The sequence below is a fragment of the Amia ocellicauda genome, chromosome 3, assembly GCF_036373705.1.
Source record: "Amia ocellicauda isolate fAmiCal2 chromosome 3, fAmiCal2.hap1, whole genome shotgun sequence".
NCBI lineage: Eukaryota > Metazoa > Chordata > Actinopteri > Amiiformes > Amiidae > Amia > Amia ocellicauda.
This window is the reverse complement of record NC_089852.1, coordinates 10,589,808-10,607,993: the sequence shown is the minus strand read 5'-3', so window position 1 is coordinate 10,607,993 and position 18,186 is coordinate 10,589,808. Positions and strand designations below refer to the sequence as shown.

Here is an 18,186-nt window from a genome sequence, read left to right as displayed (position 1 = left end):
TGCCTCTCATTCCCACATGAAAGGCAGGTCAGTAATGAAAGCTACAAAAGACAATCCTAGGCCTAAATAAACTAAGCTCTTTTTTTAAAAAAAATAAGGGAGCAAGAATAAGAAAAAAATAAGAGCTCAGCACTATTCAGATCTAAATATGCAGCACCCCTCACTTCTGCAGGGCTCAGGCAATACCTCCGGTTCTGAGAGCACAAATCCCCTGTTCATTCCTGTAGTTTGTTTCAACTTGGTCTCAAAAGACCACTGTAGTTTTGTTTTTTAGCACCGCAAGTCTGTGCAGCTTTTGAAAGCTCTTAATTATCGTACAGTATGCATGACGTAAGCTTTTTCAAAACATTAAAGGGTTCTGCAAATGTACTTTAGCACATTTGACTCTTTAGGAAAATATTTACTTTTGTCTGAATTGCCTAAAATATCTGCCCAAAGTGTGTGATTATGTTCTGTAGAAAGTGATGGCGCATTAGGAGGAACACTGAGCACAGTTAACAGAGTGCCTTGTTAAAAGCTCACAGTGGCAATGCTCTCTCTTAATTGAGAAGAAGCTATACATCACATTTTCCCTTAAATCAGGAAGGTCGTGCAAAAACGAAATTTCACTAAAATCATTTAATAAAAAATAAAAATAAAAATAAAAACTTGCATACACATTGCAAAGGAAGCGAAAGGTTATTTAACCAATCCCATCCAGCACTTACAAACATTAATTGTAAATGGAGGAATGGCTTCAAAACACCCTGGCAAATAATTAAAATGTATAAAATAAAATTGTAAAAATAAACCAATAACATTCCAGATCAGAGTCTAATTTCTTGGTAGCTATCTGAATGAAGTAGAGGGTGGCAGTGTTAACTCTGAGTTAAACGTCTACAAGTACTGCAACATCCACATTATGGACAGTTTAGTATTTTCACTTTTACAAGACAAAGTGTGTAGGCCAGACCACAGTGGGTATAGCTGGGGAACTGGTTTACTGGTGAAGTAAGTAAAAAATAAGCAACATTGTTCTCAACCATTTCTCATGTTCCAGAGCCATTTCGTGACATTCATTAATCACATTCACCGGCACAAAACAAGAAACTGAATTTGTGGAACGTCCACGAATCCCTGTGCCCGCTGGCGCCATAGACGATGTTGAAATAAGAGATGCAATTAGGGGTGAAGGGGCACTGATGAACTCCAAAAAGGCCCATTACAGTAGTGAGCTCACTGGATAGAAAACCTTGATTTATTTCTCTGCCCAGCTCAAGTATAAAATCAACTAGTGCGTTGCAGCAGTAACAGCAGCTGTTTAATTCCACAGGGAAATGAATCAAGATCGTTCCATCTCTGCATAACAAGCAAACCTATGATTGCACACACTGCAGTTCGAAAAGCTTATGTAACTGGATTTACACTCCAGCTGAAGTGGGTTAACATTTCCAGGGTTTAATCACATTGAATTACATTATAAAAACAGTCACCTTCTTCCCTCGACTTTCTACACCAGTGCAGTGAAGGATTGTTTTCTAGCTGATGTTGTTGTCTCTAAAACAGCTGTCTTGTGTGACGCAGTAAAATAACGCATCGCAGAATTAAGCAGAATGAACTTCACATAAAGAAACCCAGTGTACTGTATGTCAGGAGGGCTTGATGTTATTACATTAGGTCAACTTTATAGACTCATGTGCCAACTTTTTTTATGTTCAATATTTAATGCCAATGTCCACAGCATTACTTTTTCAAATGTGGTACTGACAGTATTACATGATGAACAAAACTTATTTCGTACTTAAAATTTAAATTAGTTTAATGAGAAAGATTAATATAATCAAAAGAAGTGTTATAATGAAGCTGCCTGTAAGATTATGGGTTTTTTACATATTCTCAGATATATGCAAACACCCTGCCAGGACCCTTAAAATGTATTGAGTCTGCTCACCCACATCCAACCCTTAATGCTTAGAATACTGACCCTGACCCCTCCAGCATAATCTCAATAAACAGAGCCCAGACTCCTGGTATTATAGAGACAGTGAATTTTGCAGAGAGTTTGCTGTGGGTTTAACTGAATACAAGATGGAACAGAACATTTTGCCAGTCGCATTAGGGTCTAGACACTCTGAAAATAACCTGAAAGCCACTGAACGTACTGCTGGTCTTTACCACAGCCATGTGACTGCATTTTGCTGTGGCCGAGACTGAATCACACCAGGTCAGTGCCTTGCTTTAGGCAGACGGCATGATAACAGTGGAAGCGGTACCGCTAAACCAAGAGGGCTCGGCCTACTGATCCGCTATGCCTCAAACACTAGTGCACGCACATAAACACACACGCTCGGCAGGGGGGATTCCCACATGAAGCAGAATCTTCCCTTCTGAAACTGGAAGGCTCAAACTCAAAAGAGTCAAACTACAGTGCGTCCGTTTTAAGCTGTGTTCACCCACCACCATGTTATACCAGCATGCATAGCCATTGAGATGAAAAAACTACTATCCAAATGTACTTTGATAAGGATTAGGTAATGATTATTAATATTAATAGTAGTAGTCTCTTGCAAGCATGGGGGAAAAATATATATTTGGGCACTTAGGTTTTTCATATTTCTTGTTTGGTTTGAGTGCAGCTTTCAAATCAAATCCTAATCTATTCCTAGCTGACAATCTTTCATGCAAAGTAGCAGAATTTGTAATACTTCACTGTTGCCATAAGACCGAACAGACGGTAAGCACTACACAGAGTGATTAGTACAGTGTAATTACTCTGTAATCACTATTTTGGAGCTGCAGAAGAAACATAAAGCTTAACACAATACACAACTGCAATGCTGCAGAAAAAAACAAACCAAAAACAGGAACTGTAAGGCACAGGTTCTGCCTGTAACTGTTGATGTTTTTTTTTAATAATTGTCACCAAAATTATTCTGCTTCTGTATCTCTGCAATTCAGCAGACTATTTAACTGACAAGGCCATTTTTACATTCCTGGAAAACAGCAGAGAATGTAAGTTCCAAAACATAGCAAATACCTATCTGTCCCTTATCAATAATTTCTGTGTGAAATTTAAGCGAGACCTCCATTTCTTCAGACCACCAAAATTATCTTGAGTATGAAAAACTACATGGTAATTATGAAAACCACATGTACCTGAAGCGATCTTCAGCCAATGTGTTTCCTGTGCCGAGCAATACTAGCTGTATTTATCTTGAAAAGTGATGACAATACCCTACAGCACAATGTGGCAAATGTGTCAGACCAAAGAGTAGACAAATACAGTAAACGTGTTTCAAGTGTAGCAACCGGGGTGTGAGTGTCATCAAAAAACAACACAGCTCACCACAGAACATTTTGCAGAGTAATTTCATTGTTTGTTTTTTATGTTTTTTCCATAATTACACAATTCATTTATTAACAAATTCAATGTTTAAATAAATAAATACAAATAGGCATGAAATGACATCCATTAAGGCAAGAGAGCAGTCTCTAACCTCAATGTTTGATGAACAAGGAAGAGGAGTTGAAGAACAGTTGAAGATGAGGGAGACGTAGCAGCGCGGGGCCAATTACCCAGACCACTTTGCACACATAGTTACCCGAGAGGTTTTGCTCAGCACACCAAAGACCTTAATAAGACAGCCTGATTTAGGCCACTTCATGTTTTATTACCAATTTTAATTGCATCTGAGAGCTCAAAACAGCCAGGAAACAAGAGTTTAAATTTCCCCAAGAGGGTCAGAGGAACACTGCTGTATTCTCAAGTGCTATTCCACTGTCTGCTTCAAGGGGTAATGGCATTGTTCAATTAAGAACAGGCACGTGAAAGCTCTTAACAGAAGACCCTTTACAACTCCCAGATTAATTGCCCCCCTTACAGACTAACACTACTGGGTGGCCCCCCACAAGTCCTACCCCCATCTCACCTAATCCCAGAGAACAAAGACAGTCAAAGTAATGCAGCACGTTATGTTGTGAAATAAATGGGCACAATAGTAAATGCTGAAAATACAGGGAATGTAGAAAATCTACATCACTGTAGCCCTGCACTGCTGTAGGTGGCACTGGAAAACCATATACTTTCTACTGTATCTTTTACCAGGACAGGCGAGGCTTTCTGTGGCATACAAAGCTCCCTTGCAAACTGGCACATGCTTTAGCTCAAACAGTTGCAAACTGTTAGCTGTTAGCTGTTAGCCAGTAACTACAGTTTGAACCAGTCGATAAGGTTAAACCCTTCCCAGGGAGCAAATATAAGCCTCATCAATAAGGAAGCCTTTAAAATGTGAGAGCTATGCATACTGTTTTTCAAATTAGACTGATGATGATACCGATGAAGTCACAGGAAAAGTCCTTCGTTTCATTCAATATCGTATGAGCTATAAATAAACACTGCGCGCTGGAACACACTGAGAAGACTTCTGCTTTTCTCTTACCTGATTTATGAAACAGAGTATAAAGTACAAGGTTTCCATAAGGCCATATAACTTAACCATTGCATTTGGCTGTTGTTATCTTTCTTTTCAGCATTAGTTACATACCACACTCATGCTGCTCACACCTGGATAAACACAACAGAACCCCCCATGTTGCCTGAAACAAAGTGTGTTTAACATTGTGGTTAAAGGGTCAGCTTGTTTTTTGATGAAGAGGAAAACACAACTAATAAATAAAAAAACTGCATAAAATAATACTCTTCTCAGGAACCTCTCTCCAAATTATCTACAGAATTGTTCTATAGGTGGTACCGAGTGCCGACCTTTTAAACAGGATTAATTTCAATTAGTCCCCCTGTGGCTGGTGTTATAAGAGATATAAAAGAAACAGACCTCTCTCTTCTACCCTGGTAGGTTTATGAGTAATCCAAGAGTCCATATGGCTTGTGCTATCAGCCACCAAACCAAACAGTGTCTATAGTTTAAGGGAAAAGATTTTAAATAGATTGAAATGTTACAAAAATTTTGCCACTCAGAGAATGTCTACAGCCCTGAAGTATGCTAGGAATTACAAAGGCATTTAGAGTTGGGTAAATCCACACAAATGTATTGTAATCCTGGGATCATGGGAGCTAGCATATTTAACCGAGAGATCAGTACAGATGACTGGAGATCCAGAAAATATAGCTGCAACTACAATGTCTACATGAAAAATGTTTAATATGACCTGACTGAATGTGGCCTGACTGAAAAAGTAACCAAAAGGATGAGAGACAAAAGCAATATAATTGACATGAATGAGGTTATTTGCTTTAAGACAGAAAAGGGCAGGGATGAACTATATTCATTCCATCATTCCATCTCCAGGGAAATCTTCCTAATCTTCACTCATGCACTCTTACTGAACTCAAACAGCAGTATAGTGAAGTGGACTCCCAAACCTAGAGCAAATAATGGCATCACTGAAGAGTCTGTTAATGTGCACACGGCATTCACATAGACCATAACAAAGCCTGCCCAAAACTTCACTCTGCTGTTCGTCTTTTCAAGTTCAGAAACAGACATGCAGCAGGAAATGGACATGGATGCACTTTCTAGAAAATGGAAGCCTTTTTTAAAGATTTCTCTTACAGGCCTAAACCAATTTAAATGAACAGAAATTTGGATTCAAAGTTAACACTCAACTGAAAATTAAAAGTTGTGTAAAGCCTATCTGCAGAGGGCTTACTTAACTGCAGTATTTCCCATTGTTCAGTTAGGTAGGAGGACTTAATGGAAGGTTGCCGTTTATAGTTAAATTGGTGTGGTGGCAGTAACCTAAAATAAAAGTCTACATAATACAGTCAGTAAATATATTACAAGTATATTGCACACTGACTAAACTACACAACACATATTTCATTACTGTGTATTCTATATTAGAGTGAATAAACAGAACTCTAAAGTGTCTTGTATCTGTATATTGTATTTCTAAGGCTTCTTTTTCCCCACAAGCTTATGCAACATATCGCAAAATATAGCATATCAAAACGTGTGGAGTACAATACTGTACAGAGCGCTGAAGAATGCAGATGGATCATTAACTGATTAAATCAGCAGATCCTTCCAACCCTGCCCCAATGAGATTTCTCCCAAGCATCACAGGATGGGTGTGTGCACTTCCTGCCTCAGGCTCTGAAGGGTTAACCTTGACTTCTATTCAGTTGTAAAAGCAGATAACCAAAAGAGGAAGTGGAGGGAGGGGGAGGTGGTCTGTTACAGGAAAAGACATCACTTCTGCAAATTTCCACAGCAGTTAAACATTTAAAAAGACAGAAACACGCCATCTTTGAGAGACACTGAGGACAAATGGATTAAAAGACACTCCGTCAACCCTTCTACCAAACCAGATCAAATCAAATAAAAGGTTTTATTTTAGTTATGTGGTAGTAACTGATCTGATCGCTTGCTTCACAGAGATCAATACTTTGCATTCTGTAGGTTTCAGAGTAATTTCTAATGTGTAAACAGATTTTTCATTGCATTTATGAATGGAAGAAACAATATTATATAATTCAATATTGTATCCACAACTACTTTCCAAGAGCTCAGTAACACTTTGGAAAGAGGACTGCATTTTTCAAGAAAGACATTTAATACACTAAAACCTTAATAATCTGCAACAATCAGGACACCTACGCAAAAACACACAAAGAGAATTTATGGTAAATTCAGGTGCAATTTGTACTCAAAGGATTCAGGGAAACGCTTATAGTCAAAGTGAGGCGGGCACCCATCACCGTACAACCATTACTGGCTTTCCTGTTTTGAGTTACTAGAGTAACCACATGAAGGGCATGGCCCAACGGCAGGGCAATGGAAAGGGAATCAAGCAGAGGTGGCTGTATTGCATGTGCCTTGTTCATTGGAGTGATGGAGAAATTCATCCAACATGGCTAAAACATTGAGCACATTGTTTCATGTTCAATAGAATTATGTTACAACTCCACTGCACCACTGGCAGTTAGAGCAGGCTGCGAACACCCAGTCCTTCATACACTGCCACACCACTCACGGCCCGTTCTGTGCCTGCAAATTCTGAGCGCCCTGTGACCACAGTGCATTATTTAAACATCTTTGCCCATTTCCTCTATTGATTCTCAGAATGCAAAAAGCGGCAAGCTGAGGGAAGTAATTTACCTCCTGTTACCCATCATGCATTGTTAACTACAGCAGTACCCAACACAGACCATGTACATGCCAGACCACTTCCTATCCTTTTCAGTTTGGCAGCATTTTCAACTCTGCTCCATTCAACTGCTATGGGTTAATCGAGGACTTGGTTCATTACAGCAGCCCCAGAAGTGTCCACAGTGCCACACGAGCGGCTCAAGGGACAAGATACAGCGCCACTGCTTCTGCAATCCCCATGCTCTTTGATCTTTAAATCAAATCTCCCCAGTCAATTTGTTCCTGTGATCATGCCAGTGACACCTAGCTGTTATTTCATTACATGTGCAAAAACCTAGACCTGGCTATCGCTCTGCCATCCAGGGCAGCAGAAGACAGGATTGACCAGCACTTTGGTGCACTCCGCTGTCACTCTTTTTCTTCAGGACTGACAGCATGGAAAATTCATGAGTGCTTTCAGAGCAGTGTAGCAGCAGAAAAATAATTGGAGAGTATTAACACCCAGACGCACCGACATTAGACATTACCGACCGCAAATGTGTTAGTTAAACTTTGTAACGTGTCAGCCACCTGGGTAGTGGAGAGAAGACCTCTATTAATACAACACCCGGTGACTTGTTCCAGGCCAAACAATGGAGGAACAGCATTTAAAGGCTCTGCAGGGATTCAGAAGTGATAACCATTTCAGCAAAAGGAGGGGGTGGGAAGGGAAGAACTCTAATCCACCCCAGACAGTAATTATCACCTAGCCTTGTGTCACTGTGCTTGTCACACTCACTCCTACATCTCTCAGCAGTATCACGACTCTATGAACCTAGACAGTCCTGGTGAAAAAGGGAGAGCAAGAGAAGAAAAATAGAAGACAAAAAACCAGAGGCCAATATCAATATTTTCTACAGTTCACTGCTTAATGATTAGAAACAATGAGATAAGCTACAGCAAGTAACTGGGAAGGGGTGGTGGTCAGACATATGTTATGACTAAATGAAGAATTTAGTGTACAAAACACCCTTTTTTGCACAATAAAATGATTTCTTACACATTTTTAATGGGGAATACTCCCATTATATACGAGTCTATGGCTGAATCAAAATTATTGAAAGCGAAAAAAAAAAAAAAAAAAACTTTAAATGTGAAATTACAATGAATTTAGACATGACAAATTATTACAAACTGAGAAAAGGCTCCTAGGGGCCAACTGTACAATTTTCAGAGAGAAAAACTAAAAATAGCTTCATTTATCAAGTGTAAAGCATACTGTCCTGCTCTGTTGGGAGTTTGAGATTACCTCACAAATTACTAGCCTTGATCTACTTTTGTAATACATTTTTATTTCACTTTGGAGTGACAAGTTGACAGACTGCAGACGCATGAAAAGCTCATCCACACTGACGTTGAACACACAATTATCTTTCCATCAGCGAGACAGAAGGACAATAAAATCCTGCTTCTTGATAGAGGAAGTGGCTGAAAAATAACATACATAAGACACTGACAGCAAACTCAAGACCGTCAACAGACATGTATTTTTAAATCAGCAAAACAATATATAATAACATAAACAAGGAAGGTACTCAGTTTCACCATTTAACATTGCATAGAGCTATGGTAGTGATGAGATACCATTCACATTTTAGTGTGTGATAATTTGGCCTGAAGAAGCATCATATTTTAGATTTGTGCTTGAACAGGTTCAACCCATGAAAAACACTCCCCATTTTCCTATCCAGTCCATTCTGTTGGATGGCAAAGGAAATTACAAAACCACTTGCATTCTCCCAGGATTCAGTACACCTGCTGAACCCCTTTCGGCCTGTGTATTTCTGTTCTTTACTGCATTAGTGCCCAATGCGGACAAACATAAACTCACTTTCTCTGTCTCTAACAAATATTATTTATTATCACACAACCAGGGAAATGCCTGCTTCAGTGAAGGGGGTGTTAATAAACAACCAGGAAGACAGCAGATCTCTGTGCCCTTCTTCATAAATGCCCTGCACCGTCCCCAGGAAGAGTCATCAATTGGGTTTTTGTCGCAGATTAGGCCGTTTTCTGTGGCTCTAGTAATGTAATCTTGTGTACGGTAGTTAGGTATTTATGAATTAGACAAAGCTGGATTAGTTTTAAATATTAACCTTGAAAACAATGAAAGGTGCTTTGCTTGACATGCTTTCACCTGTTTGTGATTATGTGCTTGGCAGAGTCGCCATGAGCACTAAACTGTTGAAAAGCTTATGATTTTCGTGTTGAAAGAAAAAGCTATGAATGGGTCATTTACAAATGATGGCCAAATATATTTTGTAAAAGAAGCAAGGATAAGGGATATTTTTAGAGGCCCTCCACATGACTTAGGAATAATAAAACACCTGGAGAACTTTGATGGTCTTAAATTTAGGGCCAGATTAGAACAAAACTTTTGCCCACCTGCTAATAGAAATTTTAAATTGTAAACCTGTAGTAAATGGCAGCTTAGAACCGTCTGTCAAGAAAATTTTCTTCTACTCATAAATATAACGACTAATCGAGTATGTGTCTGTGGTTCGCTATATAAGCAGGCAGGTCAAAGTTCTGATGTAATCACTTTAATCAGCCTTTAATCACTTCACAGGCTGAATATCATTGAGATGCAGAATGTTCTCACTTGGTTTCCAAGATTTCTGAAAAGGTTATACAAACACTTGTGTCTCTGTTAAAGATGCATTTGCAACAGCAACCAGGTTTCTAGGTACAGGAAAAGGAAATAACGAACACACATATGACATGTGACATAGAATGGGTGAGAATAGGGGGGTGAGTGGCTCTGTACTCTCCTCTCAGGGGGGCAAACCTGGATTGATAAGGAATTTTATGACAGATGCTTGTCCCTCAGCTGTAAGTGCCAAGTCGCTTCAGGTTCATGATCACCTGTCTCCTACCTGTCCCCTGCAGCTTGAGCTTTAAACTGCTCCCAGACAAAGCCCTGCAGAATGGATCATTATTAACTCAGCCATGTTCCCCCTTTAATGTCATCTTAATTTTTTCCTCCCTGCAGCACCAATTCACAACTCTTGTTTCACTAATAGTGGTAGTATTTCTTACAGTGTAAGAACCCACTCCCAATTTAATTGAATCTTTTGTTGTTGATATTGTTATTATTAATTTATTTGCATCTGGTTTCAGGTGAAAGTCGTAGTCCAGAGGAAGCATGTTTCTCCATTTTTCTCAAAGTTGGGCCATCTGTCAAATGACAGGTGATAGGAAATGGGGGGGGGGGCTGCCTCTGATTTGCAACTGATGGTTAAGGCACACCCAAGTCTGCTGTTTGAAGTGGTGTTAAAGGCTCATTCTCAGGGCGGTACAATGGGTGATCAAAAACCTTATGCTTGAAAGCATAAAAGAAAGGCAGCAAGGAGAGAAATGCTATACCTCACTTTACAATCTCTCTTTTACAGAGGCAACAAGAACTGGGAAAAATAAAATAGAAGTCAAATCACATACAAAAAAGTATTTGTTCCCAGATGCAGAAAAAAAAAAGCCTAATTCTTCCAAAATTGTGTAAAAGTATTTTATTTTTTTTAACCAGACTGATGTCAGATATATGGCACAGTGTGGATTATATTGAGAAAAAATAATAATAATAATAATAAAAAAAAAAAAAAAAAAATATATATATATATATATATATATATATATAAATGTATAAAAATATACACCTTTGTAAGCTTCAGATTTGAGACATGTTTTCATATGTGTCTGCATAGGAATTACAGCCTAAATCCTGTCTAGGCGTCTTGGATGCTGTAATCACACTGCACTATAATTAAGTGTGAATGTGCAGTATGGCAGACTGTCCCTTACTATTAAAGTGGACACCTGTGTGTAAAATTGGGAACCATAATCAGGCTAAACCTGCATTCCTCCACCAACAATGGAGTCAAGAAAGACTCTACCTGCAAGTTGAAAAAATCAATGCAGTAATGTTTAATTAGGCACTGGCTGCATTTTGTTGCATGGATCACTTAAATTGTTCAGTCTCCCTTTCCAGCCTATCTGGCCAATGTAATACAGCACTAGGCCCCCCTGGCAAACTCGGTGGCATTCACTGCAAGGAGATGCATGATATAGTGGTTCTGGATCCAGAGCTGGCCAGGCGAGGAACCCAGCTGTAGCAATGTCTCTGCCATCTGGAAGACCACTCGCAGTAGTAGGCGAAATTATTTATGTTTCTAAAATTATACTATATGAAAGCACATTTATAGTGATTCACGTTTGAAAAAAAGTCTGCTTTTGTTGGAGAAAAGCAGATTACACAAACACCATTTGAAATGCCAGAGAAGGTTAAAACAACTTTTATCCTACATTCCCCCCGCCCCCCTTGGTTATAAACTGGGAAACTGCCTCAGTTTTATCATTTGCAGAAACAAAGAAGGAATCTGGCAGAAATGGCAGAGCTATTACACTGCTATTAAGTTGGTGAGACCTGGGTAATAAGTAGAGCACACATCTCAGTATATTGGTTATTTTAAGGGCTCTGCAATGGTCACGCAGACTGAGTGTCAAGAGCACAATGCTTTCTGAGAGCACAGAAGTGCCTGCACTGCTGTCACCTACCAAAAAAATGAACAAAGGCACTCAACTGAAATGAAATACACCTATTTCCTGCCGCAACACAGAGCCCCAGCTTCCTCCTCAGCAATAATAAACAATCTGGTTTAAACAGTCAACTTGCATTATTCTGTTGTGTACAGTGTTTATTTTATACACCATGAAACCTTATCTAACAGGATATTTTTTAACCCTATTTTTCAATGCTTCCCAACACTGTTTAACTATGCAGTTCAATATACATAGCCAATACTTGTAAGAGAAATACAAATAATTTGTTGTCCTCATTTAAATACAGTGGGCACTAGCAGGAGGAACTGTACGCCACCAGGGAATAAACTAAATAAACTAGGGAGAAGTTTTGTTTCCCTTATAATGTAAAAAAAAATCCTCAATAATTATATAAACTTTCTGTTTAACCACAAAATGACACTGAGCAGCTTTTCAAGTTGTTTTGGTGTAAGGGGTGGGAGATTTCTTTAATGCTTTCAACTTATGTACTTATCCATGCTGTGCCCTGAAACTCTTAAGCCAAGATCTGAAAAGCCAAAATCCTGCCATGCAGAGCAGATACAATTAAAATATTGTTCTGGGCAACTGTTATGCTGCTGGCTGAAAGGATGCCTCATCAAAATACATTAAGAAGTTTATTAAAATTTAAAAAATAATTACTCGCTTCAATCTGTATACTGTTTATTCAGAAATGATCCCATTAAACACAATTTACAGTCTCCATTTGCTCCACTATGAACACAAATGTGAGCAGCCCTGAACCAATTAACAGTGAACGTAAGGTACTAATATGCTAGCCCGGGGCGCGCCACGTTAGGCCCGTGTTTCCCAATCAGCAGCCTATTGCCCTGCTGCTCAACTTACTGGCTTGAATCCTTTATAGATGCATTAAACAAATCATAACATTTGGCAAAACACAATTACATGAAATAGAGTTCACTCCGGGCCCTCTTCTGTCATTCATTAACTCTGATTGAGGCGGTACTGTTGTTGCTTCAGGAATTCCCAGATCCCCAGCCTTATGGTTGCTTTTTATCTTATTGGAGTAATACAGCGCATACGAAGCACTGGTCAACTGCAAAGCCATAAAGAACAATTTGCGCAGATTGGGACCATACAATTTTATGGCCCAGTTAAGATTTAAAGTGGAAAGCAATTGACTTCCCGTTAGTCGCAGGCCAGTGATTTATACCAGCTCAACAGTGGGGTCAGAGGGATAGTGTCAGGGGATAAAGACACTTGCATATGGTATCTTGTTCAAGCCATATTATTCAGGGACTGAACAGGGTCCCATGGACAAATATCCCAGTCTTCCTTTAGGAACTAATGGATCCATTAGCATTAGCATCAATGTACAATTGCCATTTATAGAAGAGAATCAGAAAAACTGTTTTCCAGTAAGAAATAAGCAGTTCTGTAGAAAACAAGAATCAAACAAAAAAACAAAACTGCAAAGAAGAGCCCAGACTAGTTTTCTCAATGAGGTGGATTTACAGACCTTGCTTCCATCTGCTACTGGAAGCAGTGTGAAGTCCCTAGTTTGCTTACTTAACATGAACCCTGAAGCATCAAGAAAATGCTATGTTATGGGACTGAGCATGAGTGTCCATTTATTAGAGGAAGAAATTAACTTGCTCTGGCCTCTTTGGGACACACTGCAGAGCTGTTGCTTTGTGTCCTGGGTTGCTAAATAGTTCTCTCTCTCTCGCTCTCTCTATTTAAAGCTGATATACAACAATTTGTATTCTTTTTATATATTTTTTTATAAAAACATGGAAATAAATCAATATTATCTGGCTCATGAACCTTGTTATGATTATCTGAATGAAGTTGGAACTCCACACTCCTTGAACACTCATTTCCCCAAATTAATGCTCACCTCTTTGTCCATTGAAAGAATTTAAAAAGTAAACAGTCCTGATGTAAACGGAAGTGCTGGAATCGCAACACAAGGCAGAGTTAAGAAACGTTACCTTACATGCCAAAATGTTTCCGCTGGTTTAATTCAATAAAACAAAGCAAGGTTTTGGAACGATATGGTTTCTTTCTCTGGCTTCTACATAGTGAAGCTCTTAAATATTTTGATCTGTGGAGAGATGGAAAGCAGAGTTTTGAGTGTGGACTAATGGTTCTTTTTTAATGAACCAAATCTTTGTAGGAGATGCAAGTTCATTTTCCATCTCTTCTGCTTAGTTTGGTTAGCTGTGAAAATGGTAATCGTTCTGAGATTAAACCCCTAATTTCTGACAATACACGCCAGTAGATAACTGTACCAGATACAGGAAAATATTTTAAATAAACATAATATGTTTGATATTGCTAGAAGTGGAATTAATTACTCTTCTTCTCTCTCCTCTACATTTCACCAGAAGCACGGACACTAAATTCTCTGTCACTTGTGCTTCATACACACAGGCACTATTGTCACTGTCAAAGAGCAACACCATTTAGCAGCGACTCCAGGCAACTGAATGCATCTTCTCTATCTCACACAAACAAAATGCAGCTGACAGCTAGTTTATTTATGTCATCCTCCTGGTGTCATCAGAGTGCAGAAATGTTTACAGAAGTAATATTTACATCTGTGACAGAGCAATATTTACAATTGAGACAGGGAATGGTGGCCAGGGGAGGGTCATGAGTTTAATTACAGCAAAGATCTCTAGAACTCTTCAATCTTCACTACATTTTAATGTTAGATTTAACCTCTAGGAGCGAAGAGAAGTGTGAGGTAAGAATGTGGTATATTTACAGGTATGCATGGTTAGAATAGGGTGCCAGTGAGGGTTCATATGCAAATAATGTACATCTGCACAATTAAATTCATAAACTCAATGTCTTGTTGTATGACGCCTCCATATATGCTTTCACGCAATCCCCTCAGCTAGTAATCTCTTTGAACATATGGAAAACTTCTAACCATCACCTTCATTTATAAATCATTCATCAATAGTCCACCACAAAAGCATGAGCTAAATAAATTGGGGGTAAGAGTCAATCATCCAGAATTGAATGCACATTGTAATGACAATCTGTGCTCATCTAAAGCCAGCTAACAAAGCTTTCCTCAAACCTCTTGATGACAATATGTTGTTGTTAATGGACTGGATTTCTTTGAATATCATTGCACCATGAATCCAAGATGTGAAAACAACGCAGAACAAAATGTTTCTTTATTGGACTATAAAGATAGCTCTCTATCATGATGTTGTTCTTTATTTCTGTTTTTCAATGATATGCGGTTATTCTTCAGCCTGTTAGTGCAGCTATATGCTCAGTCTTTCCAAAGATCTGTTATGAAAACAGAAAAAGAAAACATGCAACTTGTGTTTACATTGCTGGGCCTGGTAATGGACTGGAATTATTCTAAACATTAAATTCCAATGAGGAACAAGAATCTGAACTCCTGTAAGAGGAGCTTCGGCTGCAACACGACAGTGAATATAATCCCAAGGACATGGGGTATGAGAAGGAAGACAGGTGGCTTCTGTAGAGCTCTGGATAGCATGCTTTGATTGGGTGTGTGCAGTTGGAACGTCCATTCAAACGGGTGTCTTGTCACTTGGCAAACCTTTGCGTTTCAAATTAAGGAAGCCACACACCCAGAACAGCATTTGTTTAAGAATGAAAGTAACTCAAATCCCTTTATCTTGATGATCGTTGGATTTCTTGAGCATAAAGAGACCTCCATTTAAGAAGTTACATAAACAGCAGTCAATCCGAGTCAAAGCATTAAAATCCACCTGCGTTTGTAGATTTTGCAAACAAAAAAAATGTATTTTTCCAGACTTTTCTTTTTACTCCAGTAGCAAGCTTATCAGGCCATTCTCAGCCTTGTAACAGTCAGTGCCAGTTACCAGAACTTTCTATTCGGCCCTGATTTGTTAATTCTCCTGCAAGGCAGCCTACCTGCTGCGTTGGTCCTGGTTTGTTTAACACCCACTATGGGTGGCAATGTTTTCTGTCAAAACACTGTCAAAGACATTGCACAGGACATTCAGTGTAACAATTATTGATACCTCTAGGAAAAGCATTACTTATGTCAATCCCTTCTAATATATAACTCCTGACATAAATAATAAGGTGCTCATGAGCTAATATATTGCTCAGAGTCTTAGCAATGGCTTTTAACATATTGTCTAAAGAAGTAACGTGCAAGGCAATGAGAGGACACGTGTGTGTGCGAACAACATGCCACCATCTACTTCTTTAGAGGGCAAAACTGGTTTTCATTACAGTAAACAGCTCTCCTTCCACCTGCAATCAGTCTAAAGTGACACTAAAAGTATTTTTTTTTTTATCAGATAACCATTCACCATTACATTGATTATCTTATAAAATACAAGGACCTGACACTGCAAATTAAACCTATGCATTTTGCTTTTCCATTATATTTATTTAGCCATTTTTTCCTATTACATACAGTTCCATCCTGCACGATCCTCTGACCCACAGGTATCTCCAATAAGCAACTTACTGCAGAAGGGCAATTACAAAATATAAGGAGTCCCTAGGCCTGACTGAGGCATCAACAGATGACCCTAGTTCTTCAGTCTGCATCTTTCATGCACCGCTCTGGTCCTCCCTAGCAGTCCAGCACATATCATGGAAATCTTTGGATTAACATCTGCTAATTGACTGAAGAGGTGCAACATTGTTTCAGTGAGGTAACGAGCTCCATTAGGAGATTTAGACAAAAGCTACACTGAATCAGCACTGCTGCCTTACCCACTAGCAAATGGAGCAGACAAATAAGAGAGGTTGGTATACTTATGAGTTATATTTCTGTCCTAGGTGACAATACAGCAAGTATGTATAAAATGTATGAACTGAGAGGTTGTGTTTATACACTTAATTAATCAATTAAAATAACGTCTCAATATCACTTATCTGGAAGAAATCTATTTGGGAAGTGGTTATGGTCAATGTGCTGAAGTGTAGTGCACCTACAAACCAAAGACATGGTGAGGAGGTTTTTTATGTCGTATTATTTTACCATGAATGCGTCACGAACAGGCGATTCATTTTCAATTAGCCAACACGGCCTGATGATTCGGTCCATTAATGTAGGCTGCTTTTCCTTATTCATCTCATCATAGGTCACTGCTCAGACTGCTGTGCCCAAGGGCTGTTAACCCTCACGGACTGAATCCTATAAAACACACGCTGTGCAAAATGTCGAAGTCCTGCGCTCAGCTGGGCATTTCACACTGTCCAAATGACCAGGGCGCCGTCCTGCATGTGTACCCCATACAAACACGACACCTCTCCTCTCTCTACATGGATGCAGTCCGCAATCCAACATCTGCCACCTGGATCCGAAATCAGGCACCTGCCGATTGGAAATAATCACACAGATCTCCAAACAAATCTCAGTCCCTAAGAAACAACCACCATTTCTGCTTCCTCTGCCGAGCAAGTCCTACGCGACAGCCTCCAAGATGGACAGCATGAAAGCGCAATAAGCAGGGCAGAGGGAGCTCCCCTGCCTCCTTACCCAGCAGCAGCAGCTTCACCTCCCGGGCAGCCTTCTCCCCATCTTCCCGGAGGTTTTTATCGATCATCTTGGACCGCTCGGCTGCGGCTTTGTCTTCGGCACTGACTGTGCAGCCCATGTTTCCCAACGCAAACACAGACACTATTAAAAGCGGGCGTGCGTTTCAGTAAGAGCAGCAGACCCGGGGCTGAGGGTGTAGAGAGGGGCTCCAGCAGCCGTGCACACACGCACTTATGGGCAACTTCCTCTTCTTAAAAGAAACGCTCAAGGTTAAAGGTGTATCCACAGGGTCGCGCATACAGATCTTGGAGAAACCCAACCAAAAAAAAAATTCAAACTCCACTGGCAATAATGTCCTACTGTTTTGCTTCTGGCGTTTCCGAGAGCAGATACTTAATTTCCAGCGGGCAGATCTTGCGCCAGGAATCGCTGCGCACCTGAAATCCACTGAACCCTTGATTTCAAAAAGACCAAAAAGTAACAGCGATGAGAAATCCACAAAGTTGAGCAAAGTCTCACGTATGACACGTTCAGTCGAGCAGGAGAAGTGATTTTAAAGTCCCATTAACATCCATAAAAGTTAGCAGGAGATTCCTGTGCAGCTCGTCCTCCGCAGGTAGCAGGAAGACAGTGACAGCAGCTGAACTGGGCTGGACACCGACCGCAGAGTTGCAGTCGCTGAATGGAGACAGGCCACTGAAGACAATATGTCCAAATGTGTCCAAACTGATGCGCCGACGGTTCGAAGTATAATATGATGATGATGATGATAATAATAATAATAACGCACTATTCCACCCTTTTCTCCAAACCCTTCCGGCTTTTGAGGACTGAGGACTGAAATCTCTCTCTCTCTCTCTCTCTCTCTCTCTCTCTCTCTCTTTCTTTTTGTCTTTACTGAATGAATATATTTCAGTATTTTTGGTCGCCACACCCGAGCCCGTTATGAAGTTCCTCTGCCTGATAAGCAAGAGACAAGATCTGGAGCCACCCCGCACTACCACA

The 18,186-nt window shown here is 39.7% G+C and overlaps 1 protein-coding gene across 1 annotated transcript in view; it reads right to left on the bottom strand.

Annotated features, from left to right (window-relative positions):
• Nucleotides 1-18,186, bottom strand: part of LOC136736558 (guanine nucleotide-binding protein G(i) subunit alpha-2) — an 86,813-nt gene extending 68,627 nt beyond the window's left edge. The window contains exon 1 of the mRNA XM_066698124.1: nucleotides 17,182-18,186. Coding sequence (XP_066554221.1) covers nucleotides 17,182-17,299 — 118 coding nt within the window. The 5' untranslated portion in view covers nucleotides 17,300-18,186. The remainder of the gene's footprint in view (nucleotides 1-17,181) is intronic.